This window comes from Nicotiana sylvestris, chromosome 11 (genome assembly GCF_000393655.2).
Source record: "Nicotiana sylvestris chromosome 11, ASM39365v2, whole genome shotgun sequence".
Classification (NCBI taxonomy): domain Eukaryota; kingdom Viridiplantae; phylum Streptophyta; class Magnoliopsida; order Solanales; family Solanaceae; genus Nicotiana; species Nicotiana sylvestris.
In genome coordinates, this window is record NC_091067.1 from 122,153,551 (window position 1) to 122,172,684 (window position 19,134).

General features: G+C 35.7%; 1 protein-coding gene across 5 annotated transcripts; it reads left to right on the plus strand.

The window, feature by feature from the left end:
* Positions 1 to 14,141: 14,141 nt before the first annotated feature.
* LOC104246111 (uncharacterized) lies at positions 14,142 to 19,116 on the plus strand. 5 transcript variants are annotated; one of them, XM_009801858.2, is made up of 6 exons: positions 14,274 to 14,415; positions 16,648 to 16,721; positions 16,971 to 17,227; positions 17,501 to 17,712; positions 17,824 to 18,091; positions 18,629 to 19,116. In XM_009801858.2, the coding sequence occupies exons 3-6, from the start codon at positions 16,973 to 16,975 to the stop codon at positions 18,917 to 18,919; spliced, it is 1,026 nt and encodes a 341-aa protein (XP_009800160.1). In that variant the 5' UTR covers positions 14,274 to 14,415; positions 16,648 to 16,721; positions 16,971 to 16,972; the 3' UTR covers positions 18,920 to 19,116. The 5 variants fall into 5 exon arrangements, with proteins under 5 accessions (XP_009800158.1, XP_009800160.1, XP_009800159.1 ...); XM_009801857.2 differs by having other exon boundaries at positions 14,325 to 14,415; positions 16,648 to 16,814; XM_009801859.2 differs by having other exon boundaries at positions 14,325 to 14,415; positions 16,648 to 16,766.
* The last annotated feature ends 18 nt before the right edge of the window (positions 19,117 to 19,134 follow it).

Here is a 19,134-nt window from a genome sequence, read left to right on the forward strand (position 1 = left end):
CCCCTAGGAGTTTTAAAATATAGAAGAACAAGCCACATGACTGGTTATCCCTAGTAGGATCGTTTTGTTACATCATATGCATTTGACTTAGCGAAGCTCGGCACAGGGGCCGAGTCCGTATAAGACAGGTATCCTTTTTGAGACCATCATGTTCACTTATGTGCTACTTGTTGCATCATTTGGAAGGCTTGCTTGCATTTGTCGACCGGCTTTAGAAAATTAGTGTAGCGGAATTATTAAAAAAAAGATACCCAGTTTTACCGAACTACGAGGGTTTGATTCTCATCGAATGCGAGACGTAGGCAAACCTCATCGGTTCCGGCCCCCAATTTTTGAAAAAAAAATTCAGATATATTTCCCTTTACTTCCTTCTTTAGAAAATAATTTCTTAGAGACCCCAATTTTAAAAAAATCAAAAAAAAATTCAAAAATATTTTCTTCTTTTTTCTTTTATAAGTCTTTTATCCACAAAATCAAAATCAGATTTTTTTCTTCAAAAATCACAAAAAATAAATAAATGAAAAAGAAAAAAAATCGAAAATTCCAAAATATTTTTTTTTTCTGCTTCAGAAGTTTTTCTTTCAAAAATTGAAAAAATAAATATTCAAAATTCAAAAATATTTTATTTCTTCTTTAGAAGTGTTTATTTCAAAAAAATTCCAAACAAAAATTCAAATAAAAAAAGAAACTTTAAAAATGAAAAACAAATCTTTTTTTTAATTCTTTCTTTCAACAATTCCAAAAACAAAATTAAAAAAAATTGAATTTCAAAAAAAAATCGCTCTTCTTTAGAAGTCTCACTTTCAACAATTTAATAAAAAAAATTGAAATCTAAAAAAAAAAATCTTTCTTCTTTTGAATCCTTTCTTTCTACCAAAAAAAAATCCAAAATTATTTTCCTTGTTAGGAGCTTTCGTGGAGTTATTTGTATATGAGTAAAAAACGAGAGTTAGTTTGTGTACTTTATTCCTAATTTTTTCTGAACTACGTAATGATCTGATTCATGTGGCGTCATGATACGTAGGCAATCCCCATCGAATTCTATCATAACTGTAGAATTAACTGAGGAAAAAATAAATTAAAAGAAAAAAAAAAGAAAAAAAGAGAGTGAAAAAAAAATAAAAGAGTGACAAAAAAAAGGAGAATGCCAAAAAAATAAAAAGCGACAGAGACGAAAAAATCAAGAGTGATTAAATAGAGGTAGAAATAAAAGAAAAGAGGTACATACTTAAAGGGATAGTTAAGGCCGGGATGAAACATGCAACCGTTCAAACACATGGTAGAAATGTTTAACTATTAAGTGCATTGCATCCCCAACATGCGATTTCCTATGTGTTAAATGTCTCAAAACTAACGAGGTTGTGGTGTGAGCAAATTAGTCAGGTTCTGTTCAGGTGGTTGGTTTTGTTGGTATGCAGTGATGAACGCGCAAGCTTACACGCGGCCACAACATTATACACAAAATCGAGTTCCACCTCCCAGAAATGCACATCCTTACCCAGCTCCATATAATCCCCAACCAAATGATCTCCGATACAATCCTCGCCTAAGAGAGCCTTTCAGAAAGAATCAGTTCACCCCTATTGGTGAATCGTATTCAAGCTTGTTCCAAAAGCTAATAAGGCTAGATCTATTGCAGCAGTGGCCCCGAAATGACCGAACCCCGAGTCCCCCTCGCACCGAGCTGATGCTAGATGTGAATACCACTCTAGAGCAGTGGGACACAGTACAGAGGACCGTTGGACCCTCAAAAGGATAGTTGAAGATTTGATTGAAACTGAAAGAATCGTTTTTCGGGATGAAGAAGCTTCTGATGTGATGAACAATCTGTTGCCTACCCACAACATTAGGCCAATGGTCAGAATGATTTATGAAGCTGAGGAATTTCATCCGACACCGAAGGCCGTTGCAGCCTTTGCCGAGATAGAAGAAAAGCCAAAAATGGTCGCCAAACATGAAAGTTCCCCATCAAACGGGAGTCTTAGTGGCCAGTCTTGCTATCCTTTCTGTATCCGGATTATCTCAGGGTGTGATCCGGATGTTTTACCTTATTGTAGTACTTTCTGATGCAAACCCTTCTATCTTCAAGAAATTGAAAAAAAAAAAATCAAAAATCAAAAAATCAAATGAAATTAATATTTCATTTTCCAGGAATGTCTCTTTTCTTAATCTTGTCATTTTTCTTTCTTATTCTCTTTTAAGTTCTGTTAAATGCAGATTTCAATAACATGACATGCTTGCGGACTTCATGCCCAGATCCTGAAAGTTGTTAGGCCTCGAAATAATGAATCAAGGATTAGATCGCAATGAAGATAAAGTTTAAGGAAATAAAACAAAGAGTTGGAACAACTGAAGGAAAGTTGGTTCTCGGATTGGAAAGGTTCGTACATTGCAACAAGAGTACTGCCAAAAGAGTGCGTTGCACTTGGGACACATCGAAGGAAATGTCCCTGAAATAACTGTCAATGCAAATGCAGTCAAAAAGTACTATGTTGGATCCTCTATATAGTACTAATATTCTCCAATTGGGATGACGAAGGCTTTCATTCTCGCTACCCAAAAACTATCAACCCTTTGCAAACCCTTTGTCCTGTTCAAGTCCTTCCGATCAATCAGTAAAGATGTCCAAAATTGGAGGATACATCTACTTGGGTCCGATGCAATCAAATGAGAGAAATAAAATAAGAGAGTATTATTGGTGAAACTCACATGGGCACCGTGAGGTGACATTAAGCAAAGAAATAAAATGAGAAAGTCTTATTGGTGAAAACCTACACGGGTACCGTGAGGCGACAGTAAGCAAAGAAATCAAAATGAGAGAGTCTTGTTAGTGAAAACTCGCAAAGAGCACTATAAGGCAATGGTGAGTAGAGAAATAAGAGAGGTCAGCTCGTGAAAACCGACAAAGGGCACCCCCGATCGAAAAGAGGATCCTCACAGCCATCGGCACAGACAGAGTCCTGGCAAGGTTTCTCGATTTTGAGGCAGAAAATTGTGATGAATTTCTGAGAGTCGGGCGGTTTACATAGATCAGGCATCCAGTCCAAAAGGCATGTCATGTTCATTGAAGTCCGCATGTACTCCAGATAAGTCCTTCTTTCCTTTCCCCGAAAGGGACACTTCTTGTTTTAAACTCATTCTCCATTCCATTGTTTGTTTCTTTTAATCCCTTTCAGCCTAACACTGTTCCGAAACTAAGACAAAGGAAGGATGACAAGACTGATTTTCAAGGTTCTCATTTGGCGCGAGCTAATGTGTAAAAAGGAACCCAGCCTTGTCACGGGCATCAAGTCGATCCCGACGAGCCATGGCGGCCGATGCTTCAAAATCAAAACTTTTGGAAAGAGAAAATTAAATGGAGAGCCTATAAAGGCAAATGAAGTTGAAAAGGTTGAGTCCCATGTGGCTAACCGTCTCGGCAAAGAGTTGAAAAAGCCAAGGTACCCCAAATGCTCTGAATTTGAAGTTGGGAGAAAGAAGCCAGAAAAGAAAGGCCAACGAAGGCGAAATAAAATTGAAAAAGGTTAAGACCTACGCGACTAGCCGTTGCAGCAAAGTTTGAGGAGCCGAAAGTTCCCCAATGCTCCAAAGAAAAGAAAAGAAAAAAAATAATATAAAAATAAAGAGAAATCAGAAGGAAAAGGCCTACGAAGGCAAGATAAAGTCGAAAAGGTTGAGTTCCACCAACCAATCATCATGACAAAGTCTAGATAAGTTAGAGTTTCTCCAGAGTCAGAAAGACAATCGGTATTCAGGAAGCAACCAGTTTCAGTTGAAAGGGACGAGATCAAGTGATCAAAACAATCAAGGCCACAAAACCAACCACCACTTTAAAAACTCACAAATTATTCTTTGTTTGAAGCAGGAATAAAGCATGCAGAATGGTGATTCTAAAAGAAGGAATGTCACCAAACGTAAGCTCCTTAAAATCTCCATTTTCTTTTACTTTCGGCATACATCACTATTGTTCACACCTCCTATTTTTACATAGCTTAACCCAGGTAGAACCTTTTCGCCTAGGGGGATCCAGCTCTATATTTTCGGGTAGAAGTACTCTTCGCTCAGGTTGTTTTACATAGCTTAACCCAGGTAGAACATTTTCACCTAGGAAGATCCAACTCCATATTTCCGGGTAGAAGTACTCTTCGCTCAGGTTGTTTTACATAGCTTAACCCAGGTAGAACATTTTCACCTAGGGGGATCTAGCTCATAGTTTTCGGGTAGAAGTATTCTTCGCTCAGGGTGTTTTACGTAACTTAACCCAGGTAGAACCGTTTCTCCTAGGGGGATCCAGCTCATAGTTTCCGGGTAGAAGTACTCTTCGCTCAGGTTGTTTTTATGTAGCTTAATCCAGGTAGAACCTTTTTGCCTAGGGGGATCCAGCTCATAATTTCGGGTAGAAGTACTCTTCGCTCAGGCTATTTTACGCAGCTTAACTCAGGTATAACCGTTTCGCCTAGGGGAATCAAGCTCATAGTTCGGGTAGAAGTACTCTTCGCTCAGGTTGTTTTTACGTAGCTTAACCCAGGTGGAACTTTTTCGCCTAGGCGGATCCAGCTCATAATTCCGGGTAGAAGTACTCTTCGCTCAGGCTATTTTGCGCAGCTTAACTCAGGTAGAACTGTTTCGCTTAGGGGGATCCAACTCATAGTTCCGGGTAGAAGTACTCTTCGCTCATGTTGTTTTATATTAGCTTAACCCAGGTAGAACCTTTTCGCCTAGGGTGATCCAATTCATAGTTCCGGGTAGAAGTATTCTTCGCTCATGGTGTTTTACGTAGCTTAACTCAGGTAGAATTATTTCGCCTAGAGGGATCCAATCCATAGTTCCGGGTAGAAGTACTTTTCGCTCAAGTTGTTTTGCGCAGCTTAACTCAGGTAGAACTGCTTCGCCTAGGGGGATCCAGCTCATAGTTCCGGGTAGAAGTACTCTTCGCTCAGGTTGTTTTACGGAGCTTAACTCAAGTAGAACCGTTTCGTCTAGAGGGATTCAGCTCATATTTTCAGGTAAAAGTACTCTTCGCTCAAGGTGTTTTACGCAAGTTTAACGCAGGTAGAATCCTTTCGCCTTGGGGATCCAGCTCATATTTCCAGGTAAAAGTACTCTTCTCTCAGTTTGTTTTATGTAGCTTAACTCAGGTAGAACTGTTTCGCCTAGGGGGATCCTTCTCATAGTTTTCAGGTAGAAGTACTCTTCGCTCAGGGTGTTTTACGTAGCTTAACCCAGGTAGAACTATTTCTCCTAGGGGGATCCAGTTCGTATCCTTGGTCGATCAAACATTTTTTTATTCATGTGTTATTTGTATTTACTATCTATTATAGTATTGATGCATATAAAATTGAGATGTTCCAAGTAGGTTGCAATGTGCTTAAAGACTCCTTTTGCACCTTTGCAGTTCTGGCCAGTTTATGAAAAATAACAAAAGAGACATGCTTGAAACCTTTATTTATTTTTACAGATTTTATATATGACCACCTCTGCTAGGATTTTAGATTTTTTTTTTGGTAGAAAGTGGCTAGATCCTAAATAGGTTTTGAAATTGCTAGTTAAAAATAAAGGTTAATGGCTTAGAGCAAAAGAGGCCAGACTCGCAATTTAGCCCAGGTGGGCTATCGTAGTAAGCCAACATTTGAAATCTATTGGGCTTTCAGCTTGTGCCCATTTCGGAGCCCAATAATTGGCCAAGGTAGATTCTGTCCAATAGGCCCAATGCTTTTAAGAAGTCTATAAATGTTTTGTCCATTTATTTCATAGATGTTGGCCCAATACCATAACTAAGTAAGCAAATTGTCCCACTTTCTCAATAAATAATATGATCTATCTTCAAAATAATACTTACTAGATTAGTTGAATAAACTTATTAAGAATTAGTTAATTTTCATGACGTGTAATAATAATCCAATAACTTAAGTACCTTCAATTAATTTAAACGCTAGGCAGCCAGTAGGTCCGTTTTAACTTTTTATTATTATTATTTCACGGACTCGCTTGCGTAGCGTGATATTAACTCTTAATATTTTAATTCAGTAATCTCATACTATTTCTACTAGCTTTAATTATTTTTCTAATTTAATAAACTCTTTGCTAAACTCGCGGATTCGCTTGCGTAGCGCGATAGTAACTCTTAATAAATAATTTTTTCAATGCACAAATATAGTAATTTTTCTGAAAGTAATAACGTGTTAATAATTCTTTGTCATGAGTGGATTCGCTTGCGTAGTGCTATTATGACTAAGCCAATAAATTTTGTCTAGATTACACATTCGTTAGCGTAGTGTGATTATGACATTTTATTATTATTATTTTTTTATCAAATAAGTAAAAGCGGACATAAGAAAAGCATAAAAATCAAATAAATCACCGTTTATCCAAGTTTAATTCAAGCCAAATGTAGTCAATAAAGCGACCGTGCTAGAACCACGGGACTCAGGGAATGCCTTACACCTTCTCCCCGGTCAACAGAATTCCTTACCCGGACTTTATTTTTGCAGACCAATAATAATAGAGTCAAACCTTCCTTTGAATAGGGATTCAAATAAAAGGTGACTTGGAACACCAGTAAAAATCAATTACAATTGGCGACTCTGTAAATAAAATAATCCCTATTTCAAAATTGTCACTTTAATTGGAAAAACTCTTTAACCCACAATCCATAACCCACATTATCTTTTGGAGGGGTAAAAAGAGGTGTGACACCCATTTGCACCCAATTGCTTTCTTTCCCTTCGGGAGATTGGCCAATCTCCATGTATGATTCTGATGAAGGGATTGTATTTCATCATTCGTGGCAATCTTCCACTTATCTTCTTCTGAACTTTGAATTGCGTCTTTGTAAGTGGTAGGAACATCATCAGCTACAATTGAGGCGGCACAAACATGAAACAACCGTCTCTATAAGACGAACAGGTTTTGTTATTGTCCTTTTTGGCCTACAGGTTACAATTGATTCAAGTTGTTGTTGAGGTTCCTGAGTTGGAATGTCCCTCTCTACTGGCTCTTCTTCCAGAGGATAATCTTCATTTGTTTCCTCCTCTGCTTCTTGTGTAGGAAAAATAAATTTTCCCTCAAACTCCACCTGCTTAGAAGCACCCTCATTTTGTTTGGTATCTTCTGTTACCTTATTTACCATAGCAGATTCATCAAAGGTAACATCCCTGCTGAATATTACTTTCTTTGTCATAGGACACCATAAGCGATATCCTTTGACTCCAGAAGTAATTCCCATAAAAATAGCCTTCTTTGCCCTTGGATCCAATTTTGACTCTGTCACATGATAATATGCAGTTGAGCCAAACACGTGCAAAGAGTTATAATCTACAGCAGGTTTTCCGTACCATTTTTCAAATGGTGTTTTGCCATCAATAGCAGCAGATGGTAGACGATTAATGAGGTGGCATGCATATGTAATTGCCTCAGCCCAAAATTCTTTGCCCAAGCCAGCATTGGACAACATACACCGTACCTTCTCCAGCAAGGTCCGGTTCATACGTTCTGCCACTCCATTCTGTTGTGGTGTATGTCTAACAGTGAAGTGTCGGACGATGCCATCATTTTCACAGACCTTATTGAAATGATCATTTTTGTATTCACCTCCATTGTCTGTGCGAATACACTTGATTCTCCTGCCTGTCTGATTCTCCACCATCGTCTTCCATTTGAGAAAAATTCCCAACACTTCATCTTTGCTCTTCATTGTATACACCCATACTCTTCGGGAAAAATCATCAACAAAGGTTACAAAATAGTGCTTCCCACCCAATGAAGGTGTTTTGGAAGGACCCCAAACATCAGAGTGTACATAATCCAAAATGCCTTTAGTATTATGGATCGCTGTACCAAATTTAACCCTTGTCTGTTTCCCTTTGACACAATGCTCACAAAACTCCAAGTTGCAAGCCTTTACTCCTTTTAACAATCCTTGATCTGATAGAGTTTTCAAGGATTTTCCTCCAGCATGTCCCAAGCGCATGTGCCATAGCTTGGTTGCTTCTGCCTCTTTGTCGTCACTGGATGTTACTGTCGCTGTCCCAATAACTGTACTACCGCGATAACGGTAAATGTTATTGTTCTTCCGATTGGCCTTCATTACCACTAGTGCACCGGAGCATACTATTATTTCTACAATGATTTTGAACCCTTTTAATTCTAGGGCAGCCACAAAGATGAGATTTTTCTTCAAACCCGGTACATATCGAACATCTGTTAATGTTCTGATCATTCCATCATGGTTCCTTAATCGTATTGAACCAATGTCATATGAGGTAAGAGGGCTGTTATCCGGTATGTGGACGACTCCATATTCTCCTTCTTAAAAATCCACGAACCAGTCCCTGTTGGGATACATATGATAGCTACAAGCCGAGTCCATCAACCATATGTCTGATGATGTTGATGGCTCTGTTGTAACCAATGAGAAGTTTGAATCATCACCATCAGCTACATTTGAATCCATAATGGCCTTTCCATTGTTATGTTTGGCCTTATTCTTCAACTTCGGACAGTCTTTCTTCCAGTGTCCCTTTTCTCGACAAAAGGTACATTCATCTTTGCTGGGTCTAGATCTTGACTTGGATCTTTCTTTCTTTGTCCTCGTTTGATTTTGACAACGGCCCCTCACAACCAGTGCTTCTCCTTCTTCGCCCTTCTATTTTTCTCCCTTTCTTTGTTCATAGCTGTATAAAGCCGAACAAACTTCTCTAAGAGAAATTTCGTCTACAAAGCCGAACAAACTTCTCTAAGAGAAATTTCGTCATTCCCATGGAGTAGAGTAGTTTAAAGGTGCTCGTACTCATCAGGAAGTGACCCCAACAACATCAAGGTCAAGTCACCATCATCAAAAGTTGCATCCATATTTTGCAAATCTGTGACCAACTTATTGAAACTGGTGATATGTTCATTCATCGTGGTACCAGGAACATAGGTGAAGCGAAACAGTCTCTTCTTTATGTACAATTTATTTTGACTGTTTTTCTTCGAAAATTTATCCTCCAGTGCTTTCCATAATTTACTTGCAGAAGTTTCCTTTGTGTATGGATATTTCTGCTCTCTAGCAAGGTAGGATTGAATGGTACCGCAAGCAACACGATTGATAATTATCCAATCTTCTTCTCCAATAACATCTGGTCTTTTTTCATCAATGGCAAGATCTAGCCCTTGTTGAAAAAGGATATCTAGAATCTCGCCTTGCCACATCCCAAAATATCCTGACCCGTCAAAATTTCTACCGCAAATTTCGCATTTGACACAATTCTTGTCATAAGCGAAGATGCCAATGATGACACATTGTTGACACTTGACGTAGATTCTTCTTGTTTATTGTCTCCCATCTTTGACATAAATATTATTTAATAGCTGACGACACAAATCAAGATTATTTCCTTTCTGGTGTGGAAGATTAGACTAAGCTGCAACCACAGAGCATACTCAAACAGAACCTTGACTCAGTTACCAAGATAAATCTTTTCTGATGTGGAAGATCAAACTATGCTGCAACCACATAGCATACTTAGACAGTACCTTGGCTCTGATACCAATTGTTGCGGAAATCAAATGTATATAGGAGTCACAACTACTATACCAAAAATTATGATAGCCACCAAATAATAAATAAGACAATAAAGCAATAATAAAAGGAACACCAGAATTTATGAGGTTCGGCCAATTTTGCCTACTTCCTCGGGCACAACCAATATTTTATTCCACTCCAAAAATACAAGTGAAATAATACTAAAGAGAGAAAATACAAATGCCTTAAGAAGATAAGAAGGCAAATGAGAGGTGTATATAAATCCTAAACATTAAGCCTCCTTTTATAGGGAAAATCCCAACCAAATATGTCACCCACCGATGTGGGACTTTTAACATTTTCAACACTACATATATAAAATAAGAGCAGAGGTCAAAAATGTCCTTCAACTATGGAAATAGAGTAAATTTGTCGTTATCATGAATTTGGTCACAAACATTATATTTATCATTAATGGATTAACTCAGATTTATCTGTAAACTATGAGAAATAGAATAAATTTGTCATTCGTTTGACTATGGTACCAAATATATATACCCTTATCATGAATAGACTGGCTCATATTTGTTCCTCAAAATTTACAAATTTTTTTTTCCAGACCAACCCTTTTATATTTAGGTAAAACTTTATCTTCTATATCTAAAACAACGAGCGGAAGAATAAAAAGAAGAAAATAAAGTAAAAGAAAAAGAATATGCTGAATTCACCCCCCCCCCCAAACCCCCCGAAATACACAGCAAAAGAAGAAATTCATAAAAGCTCATGTTTTGCTCAAAGGATAATTAAAAAGTTTTCTTTTTCAGTTTCTGTCTTTGCGAAGATTAATACTCTCTTGTTAGTGCACATAATAGCCTCCTACAATTTTTTCATTTGCTTTTAAATATTTTTTACTAATATAAGAATTTCAATTGTATTTGGGTTTTTGAAGATTATTTAATTTCCCATGAAAAATGATTGGTTTTCTAGAATTGATATTCTGGTTCTGGTTAATAGTTGTAAAATTTCAGGAGAGTAAAAAAAAGTTATATAAGGGAAAGTCAGAAGCAATCTGATGTTTTCGGTTCTTTTAACTATTTTAGGTCTGTGTAATTTTTTTAATAAAAAAAATTTTACAAAAAAATCTTGAGGTTAAGATTATTGTCTTACAAGGTGTCACTCATTCTTAATAAAATATATTTCAAATGGGTAAAACCTAAACTAATCTACTAGAGTCAAACCTTTTTATAAATGTATCCCTATATAACAACACTTCACTATAAAAATCAAACTTTTTCATAACCAATTTTTATGTTATGATATAATATAGTTTCTCTATAACAACACTTCGCTATAATATACAAAAATATTCGGAACAAATGAGGTTTTTATAGAGAGGTTTGACTGTAATTATAACGGATGTTTGGGACCAATTTATTTTTTATTTCTGTCTCGCCGTAATTATAAGTAATAACCTATTTTTTTCCTCTGCTGCTAGTCTTGTCTGCGGGTCCACCTATTTTATTTTTCCCAAATCATTTAATTTTTTGAGTATATCTAATAATTCAACATACTCTTGTTTATCTTTGTTTTCCTTAATATAAACCAAACATTTTCTGAGTTCTCATATTTCAACTGGGAGACAGTTAAGCACGCAATGCAAAGTTTGCAACGTTCAATTTCAATCTATCTCTAGTACTTTATAAAATCTTTCCCTTATTTTTCCTTTCCTTATATGTACATTTCGCCGCCTAGAGGTGACAATTTGAATTCAAACCCGCTCAACCTGCTTATAGATTAATGGATTGGGCTAAAAACATTTTAGCCTAACAACAAAATAACTTAAATTGAACAGTTCTTCATGATAGAGAAATGATATCAATATTATTAGAATAAAACTAACTCCTTAATCTAAGAAATATGCTAGAATGGTAAAAGAAATTGTCATTTATGGAATAAATAAAGAATAATATTATTAATGAAAATAATATTAAATAAAGGATTAGGCATGTAAAAATTTCAATGACTTTGGCTGTGGATAGTCTTGAATTTTTGACCTGCTTGCTTCATGGGTAAAACTTTACTTATTTTGCCGCACGAGGAAAACTCTTAATTTTTTACCTTGAAAATTTACCCATGGAACAAGTGGGTTCAAAAGTTCAAAATCATACACTTTCAAAGTCATTGAGGGTAATTTCCTATCTATATAACTGGGAAAGAAACATAATATTGAATTTCTCCGACGTGGCCATATTTGAATTTTTTTTTCTTTCTTCCTCCTTTTATTATTTTGGTGGCTATTTTAAAAATTCTGAAAAATATTCAATGCGATTTGTTTTTTCGATATTTGCAAGAATTAAAAGTCTTCTTGGAAAATTTTGTTTTAGACTTGCCTTTGGTTCCCAAAAAGTTTTTTTTTTTTGAGATACTTTTTGATTTGTCAAAAAGAAATTCAACCGAACACTAGTGGAGAAAACTTTTCACTTATAGATACCTTTAGAGTAGATTTTTCCTTTATTCCTTTTCCTCATTTTATTTCTCCCCTTTCTTCTCCATCCCGAATTCCAGTTGCCAATAATGAGTTATAAGATTAAGTTTGACCATCTCCGCTATAACAAGAAAAAAAAAAAGAATAATGTTTTGAGCATAAATATACGAAGAAGTCTTAGTTATTAGATTAAAAATTAGATAAGTAGTAAGGTAGCTTCTTCTTTTTTTTTTTCCTTTTGACAAAAAAGGTGGAAAGAGCTATGCTAGTACTTTATTTTTTTCATTTTATATGACACATTCTTTTTAAGCCTGTTTAGAAAAAACATTAACCGTTTATATTTGAATATTTTTATATTTTAAACTTCTCATTTTATCCTTAAGTATATTAAAAATTTAACTAACCAAATTTCTTATAATATTTCATAAGCCATATAGCTAAAACCGAATAGGAGAAGAAACTACATTTTCCATATGACATATAGCATCTCTTTGAACTTTGGACATGCCATGATAATATGTGAAGAATCCTCCATATGACAATGACATTAATTCACATTTGAGTGACTCAATAATCTTTCTTAATTGTGCATCTAAGCTCATTTAAAATAAGTTGATTATGTCTTACTAGCCATATAAAGTAGTTTATCTTTTCAGGAATATAATTGTTTTATATATTAGTCAATCTCCTGTCCTCATTGGGGTTATTTCATAATCACAAGCAATCTCTATGCTAATTTGGTGCTAAATTTCCATTAGATGTTCCAATGCAAGTGATGTTATCTGCAAAAGAACATTATTAACTATAAAACGAGACAAATTAATTTTTATTTCAGATGAATCAAGAAAATGAGCTATAAATGAAATATTTCATTTTCCATCTAACAACACCAAATACTTTAATAGAAATGTTAACTCGATAAATATCAGCATTAATTTTGTTGATTACTGGCCCCTTATTACACCACCAATTGGCCAACAATTTATTAATCCTTCATGACCTAAATTCTACTTTACCCCCTTAATTTAAACAAATTTAGCTTTCATAAGACTTTAAAAAAAAAATGAGAAGCATTTTGCTTAAGTAGCCAATATGATAGTTTTGATTTTGATGATATTTACTCCTAAACACATTAGTCTAAAAGATCACTAGACTCAATGGCGGAGCAAATTCAAACAAGGGATTCAGAAAAGTACAATAAAACTTATAACCCAAGGCAATTTTTTTAATACCAAGTTACCATTATCCTAAAACTTTTTCAACATTTCACATATAGCCAAAAAAATATTTTTATCCTATTTTTTTTAGTATACCTTTAGCTCCGCCTCTTATTAGACTCCATAAGCAATTTAACATACTTTATAATTATTAAAATATCCTGAAATGTGTCAAAAGCCTTTCTCTTAAGAGCTTGTTTGGTACGAGGGATAAGAAATGTGTCAAAAGTTGATTTTTTCAAAAAGAAAAGTTAAAATTTGAAAAAAAAATAGAGCTGCCAAGATCACTTCTAGGCATACTATTGAAGAAAACAAATAACCAAATTGTATTATCACTTTTAGCATGCGCCAAAAACTATTTATATCTAATAGGCGAAAAAAGTATATAAAATTTGTATAATTGTTGTATATTAAAATATGAAATGTATATATATACAAAATAATATACAAATTTTATATATTTATTTCGATATTATTTTTACAGCGGCTATACAGTGTCATATCCTCATTGAAAACTGGCACATACAGGGATATTTTCAAGGTCAAAATTTTAGAAGACACTATCTAAAAATAAGGAATTAAAGTGATAATTTGCGTTATCCAATGTTTTGCTTCAGAGTAGAAGATTTGCTTCATGAATCAGAGTTGATTAACATTGTTAGTTTTTGAACATATTCTATCAGTGAGACTATAGGTGCTCCACTTTAGCATACTTAAGGGATTAAATATATTCCGAATTATACTTGAGGAACCAAAATAGATATACCCTAAAAAAAATAAGGGACAATAATCTACGAGAGACAGAGAATTAGGTAGGCTTTGTAAGGTTCGGTATTTGGGTGAAAAATTCATTGTACGTTGGGACAAGACAACATCAAATCAAATCAAATCTAAGACAAGACAACAATGTCGTCCTAACTTTACATTCTCATATGTGCTAGATTAGATGCTGACATAGTATCGTTACTAATCCTTGTGGGCTCTTCCTCCTCTTCAAGTCAGACAGCACGTTTTATCTTACTGCTCTTTTGAAGTAGATTGGCAGCATAATTCCTTCCACAGAATTACCCACTGTTCATTCTCTCATTTATACATATACTTTGTTCTAATAATGGCTGTAAATCAAAGTGGTAAAAGAGTAACTGCTGCATCTGCTAGAGCTCACACCAGAAAATCCAAGAATAACACCCCATTTCGTCTTTCTTCAAGTGGGTTCCCTTTCTTTCCTTTCAAATTTTGATCTTTTTTTCAACAATTTTTGCCTTTTTTTTGTTGTTTTCTTGAATCATTGAAATTTGGGATTGGTCTGCTGATTTCAATCTTAAGTGTTATGTTATACCTTTTCAGCTGAATTTTTTTACTGTAGTTGCTACTAATCTGATGTTTGCTTTCAGTGTGCTGCTTTGGAGAAATGAACAGAATTCTGCTTAGATGCAGAACTAATGATCAATGACTATTAATTCATAAGTCCTCGGATTATTGATTATTGGGTTAATTTTATCTCTATGTACAACAGATTCAATCCTTGCAGCTTGGGATTAGATTTAAGATCCATTCCATCCGCATTGAGTCCTTTAATTGTGCATTTAGAGATTCGGTTCCAGATGGTTAGAGTTAAGGCGCAATTTCCATTGAATATATGTCAGGCAGTGACTCGAGCACAGTTTACAGCTAGGAGTTAAAAAGTAAAAATCTTGAGGAAAAGTAACCTCAGACTTCCTTATGAAGAAACCTAAGATTGAACATAAAGCTCTAGGAGTTCCTATTTGGAACTGTAGCAACCACTAGCAAAAGAGGGGAGGTGGAAATTCTGCTGACTAGAGTTGACTTGCAAAGGTTAAGATGTACTATAACATAGTTGTGTAGGGAGGAGCTGATGCATAAAACTGTTAAACACAACCAAGCAGATTCCAATAAATGAATGATAATAATCACAACTCAGACATATATTGAAGAAAGATCCCTTTAGTGTGTGTCACACCAGGTTGCTCTAAAATACGAAATGCAGGGCAAGCTGGAAAAGCTAAAGAGCTTTGGATTACAAGCAATTCCAAATGCGTCCGCATACTGAACAATTGTTAGAAATATAAAGCTCCAAACTCCAGTAGGAAATTCCATTTATGTAACAAAATGTATAGCATGGCATGGGTTGCAGTTAATTGTTTGAAACCAGTGGTAGTAGTTTTAGAAAGGATTGTAGAATAAAATGCATAAAGTTCTTCTCCTGACTTGATCTATGTTGCCCAAGTGGCAATGAGGTTATTAGCAATAACATGTAAAATTGTAGACAACTGGACGAGTACCTTAACACCTACTTTCTCCGGTCATTTGGTGAACAACAGGAATACCCTTTCTTTGTTATCTAATCTGCAATAAAACACAAAAATAGGTACAGGAGAATGAGAATTCTCAATTCCGTGCTAATTTTTTGTGATTCATCTTTGTTCTTAGAAGGCTACCTTTCTCAATGAAGGATCTTTTCCACAACTCAGGTACAACGAATGTATACTTACCTTTTTTTTTTGGATGTCTACCTGCTAATTACTGTGAATTCATGTAATATAACTCCTCCGAAATATCTTACTGACTTTGGATCATTCAGTACTTCTTAAGAAGAAGGAAAGCCATCGTGTAGCTTACTGAAATTTGAAACTCAGTTTTTATGTCACACCAAAACCTGGGATGTTTTGATGTGTGCCTTTTCTGTTGTACTTCTAGAACATAGAGTAAGGAGCGGTTTTTGACATGAGAAGATGGTACCAAGATTGCATTCCAGATTTCATTAGGTGATAAATTATTATTTGTTAGTGTCATAGGATCTTGTAAGATGGGAGTATTTGAAGTGTCTTTGTGAAGTTTTTCGAGCATGACAGTGAACACGAAGACCTGTCACAAAAATTGCAACATGGCTTTTTTGTGTTGAAGTTTTGATGCCTTATCGCGGCCAAGCTGCATTTCTGCTTTAGCTACCTATACACTTTTCTCATGTCTGTTCTTGTTGTGTACCTTTTAATGGCAAGTGCCTTACAAAGTTCTGATTAGAGCTTTGAATTCTACTGTCAAAAAATTGTTTGATATGTTTTATAAAACAGGATAGATTATTGGCTGTGGTTATGCTAAGCTAAGTTGCTCGGACACGGGTACGGGTGTCCGACATGGGTACGGATCTATAGGTCGGATCCTTCGAGATGTATAAGATTCGGGGATACGGATCCTAGTACGGATACGGGTGCGGGAATCCGGCTAAAAATAATTCAAAAAAACAAAAATATAAAACATGTCTCTGAATTATGAGAAATTATGTGAAATACTTAACTATAGATTGTAAAGTGTGGATTTCTTTTTTATTCTCAAGTTGTAGATAAGTAAATAATTGATTTCTTAGATAATGTATGTTATTTTCTTCAACTTTACCCTAATTATTAGGATTCTGATTTCAGGAACCAAATTGTATCTCGTTTCGAATTTTCCGTCCGTCGTGGTGAAAGTACCCGAAATTGTTTGACCAGATCCGGTAGGATCCCATTCCCACACTCATGCTAGTGTTGTGTCGACAGGGGTACGGCACCTAAACTGCCATGTCGGAGCAACTTAGATGCTAAGTATGGTAATGGGAAAGCTGTGGCCATTACCTGTCATGTGTTATCACTATTCCAATGTCATCTGTATTTGAGTCTCCTCATTAGTATTGCTACTATTTTTTGTCTACATTAGTTTTTGCATCCTGTTCCTCTATTCACTTATTCAGTCCTTCTCATTTCAGTTATGATTGCACAAATAGCAGTAGCAACAACAGTTGGAGTGTTGGGATGGGCTTATTTGGCCTTACTTAAGCCTCCTCCTCCAAAAGTTTGTGGCTCACCGGGTGGCCCTCCGGTGACTTCGCCAAGGGTCCAACTCAGCGATGGGCGATATTTAGCCTACAAAGAGGAGGGCATTGACAAGGAGAAGGCAAAGTACAAGATCATTATTGTTCATGGCTTTGATAGTTCTAAAGACTTGAAGTTACCTATTTCTCAGGTATATATGAAATTTAGCAGATGAAAGTTTATAAAACTGAATATTTAGCGTTTTCATTTTAGTAGCTATTACATATGAGAAGAAGAGTTCGTCTATTATTTCTTATACCTCATGTTGAGAAGATGGAGAAACTTATAAACTTCTGATGGGATTTGGATTTGAAACATCAATATAGTTTTTCTCTCTATCCTTAGAATTGGAGATCGTCTTTAATAAACCTTTGGTACTTGAACTTTGTGTTTCATTTTGCTGATTCTGTTTTTAAGTACCCAGGACCTCATACAAGAGCTCCAAATATATCTCCTACAATATGATCGTGCTGGTTATGGAGAGAGTGATCCACATCCAAAGCGCTCAGTAAAGAGTGAAGCATTTGACATTGAGGAGCTAGCTGATAAGTTGCAACTAGGACCCAAGTTCTATGTGCTTGGCTTGTCCATGGGAGCCTATCCTCTGTGGAGTTGCCTAAAGTACATACCACATAGGTATCATTTTCATCTTTTTACGTTCCTTTGATTTTCCTAATTTTTAAAATTAGAAACTCGGAGAATTTCCATTTTCAGTCCTTTTATTCGACAAATTGAATGTCCACGCAGGCTGGCTGGAGTTGCCCTTGTTGTTCCATTTGTAAATTACTGGTGGTCCTGTTATCCTGCAAAACTATCAAAAGAAGCCTTGGGAAAGATGCTTCCTCAAGATCAGCGAACATTTCGGGTTGTACATTATGCCCCATGGCTGGTTCATTGGTGGATGAACCAAAAGTGGTTCCGTGCTTTAAGTATTACCGAAGGGAATATGGCCATATTTAGTCCTCCAGATCTAGAAATAGTGAAAAAGTTATCAGGTGCCCCTAGTCCTGGTCAGGTAAATGATTCTCACTTTCGTTTTCGATGAGAGAGAAGATTATATTAATTAAAGAAAGAGAATTTCCCCGTTATAAAAGAAGTATACAATGCAAAGAGCTATATAAACTTAGTCCTTTCTACAAAAGACGTTGTCTACAGATATAGGGATCCCAATACTTATGCCAAAAGTAAACGAAGAAACATCATGATGTTTCCTATTCGGGAAGCTGTTGTGTTCCTTCCTTTCAAGTAACATCACGGTGATATGAAAATATCAGCGAAGTTTTTAAATACCTAGCCAAATAAACATTTCGATGAGATCATATCAAGATGTGGTCTTTGGTTGCGTGTTCTCTTCTCTAGGTATTTATGAAAAGATTAACATTTTGATAGTTATGCTCTTCCATTGGCAGAAACCGTCATAATGCTAATTTTTCTCTAGTCTATTCTTAACGGATGATGTTGTTGATGAAATAAGTGAGGAAGACATGTAATGCTGTACTAGCTATTTGCTTACTGTTAAGGTTGTCATAATTCTGGAACTATATTTTTCCAGGAAAAGGTTCGACAGCAGGGCGAGTTTGAATGTTTGTATCGGGACATGATAATAGCATTTGGAAACTGGGACTTTGCTCCAACAGAGATCACAAATCCTTTTCCAAATAACGAAGGTTCTGTCCATCTTTGGCAAGGCCACGATGACAGAATTATCCCACGTGAACTCAACCGTTATCTGGCAGAGAAGCTTCCGTGGATTCAATATCATGAGGTTCCTAATGCTGGACATTTGTTAATTTACAATGCTAGTTTTTGTGAAACCATCTTGAGGAAACTTTTGACTAGTTGAGTGAGAAACTGTATGATGTAAGTTTAGCGTCATGTATTTGTGAGTAAGATGGTAACTTCCACGAGCGAACCTGTGATTAGCAGCTTAAGCAATAATTGTGAACTTTATTAGCTTTTGTAATAAATCTTAGGTAAAAGTTTACCATTATGTACTGTTTCAGCTAAGGCTCTCTTATCCACCCTTGAGCTTTGCTCTTAGATTATTGTGTTCAATTT

What these genes read in the sequence shown, in the direction of transcription:
- LOC104246111 (XM_009801856.2), top strand. Translation starts at nt 14,319, where the DNA reads ATGGCTGTAAATCAAAGTGGTAAAAGAGTAACTGCTGCATCTGCTAGA. An exon ending in TGAAGTTACCTATTTCTCAG is followed by an intron (nt 17,228 to 17,500) that starts GTATATATGAAA and finishes TTAAGTACCCAG; the next exon opens with GACCTCATACAAGAGCTCCA. An exon ending in GTGCCCCTAGTCCTGGTCAG is followed by an intron (nt 18,092 to 18,628) that starts GTAAATGATTCT and finishes ATATTTTTCCAG; the next exon opens with GAAAAGGTTCGACAGCAGGG.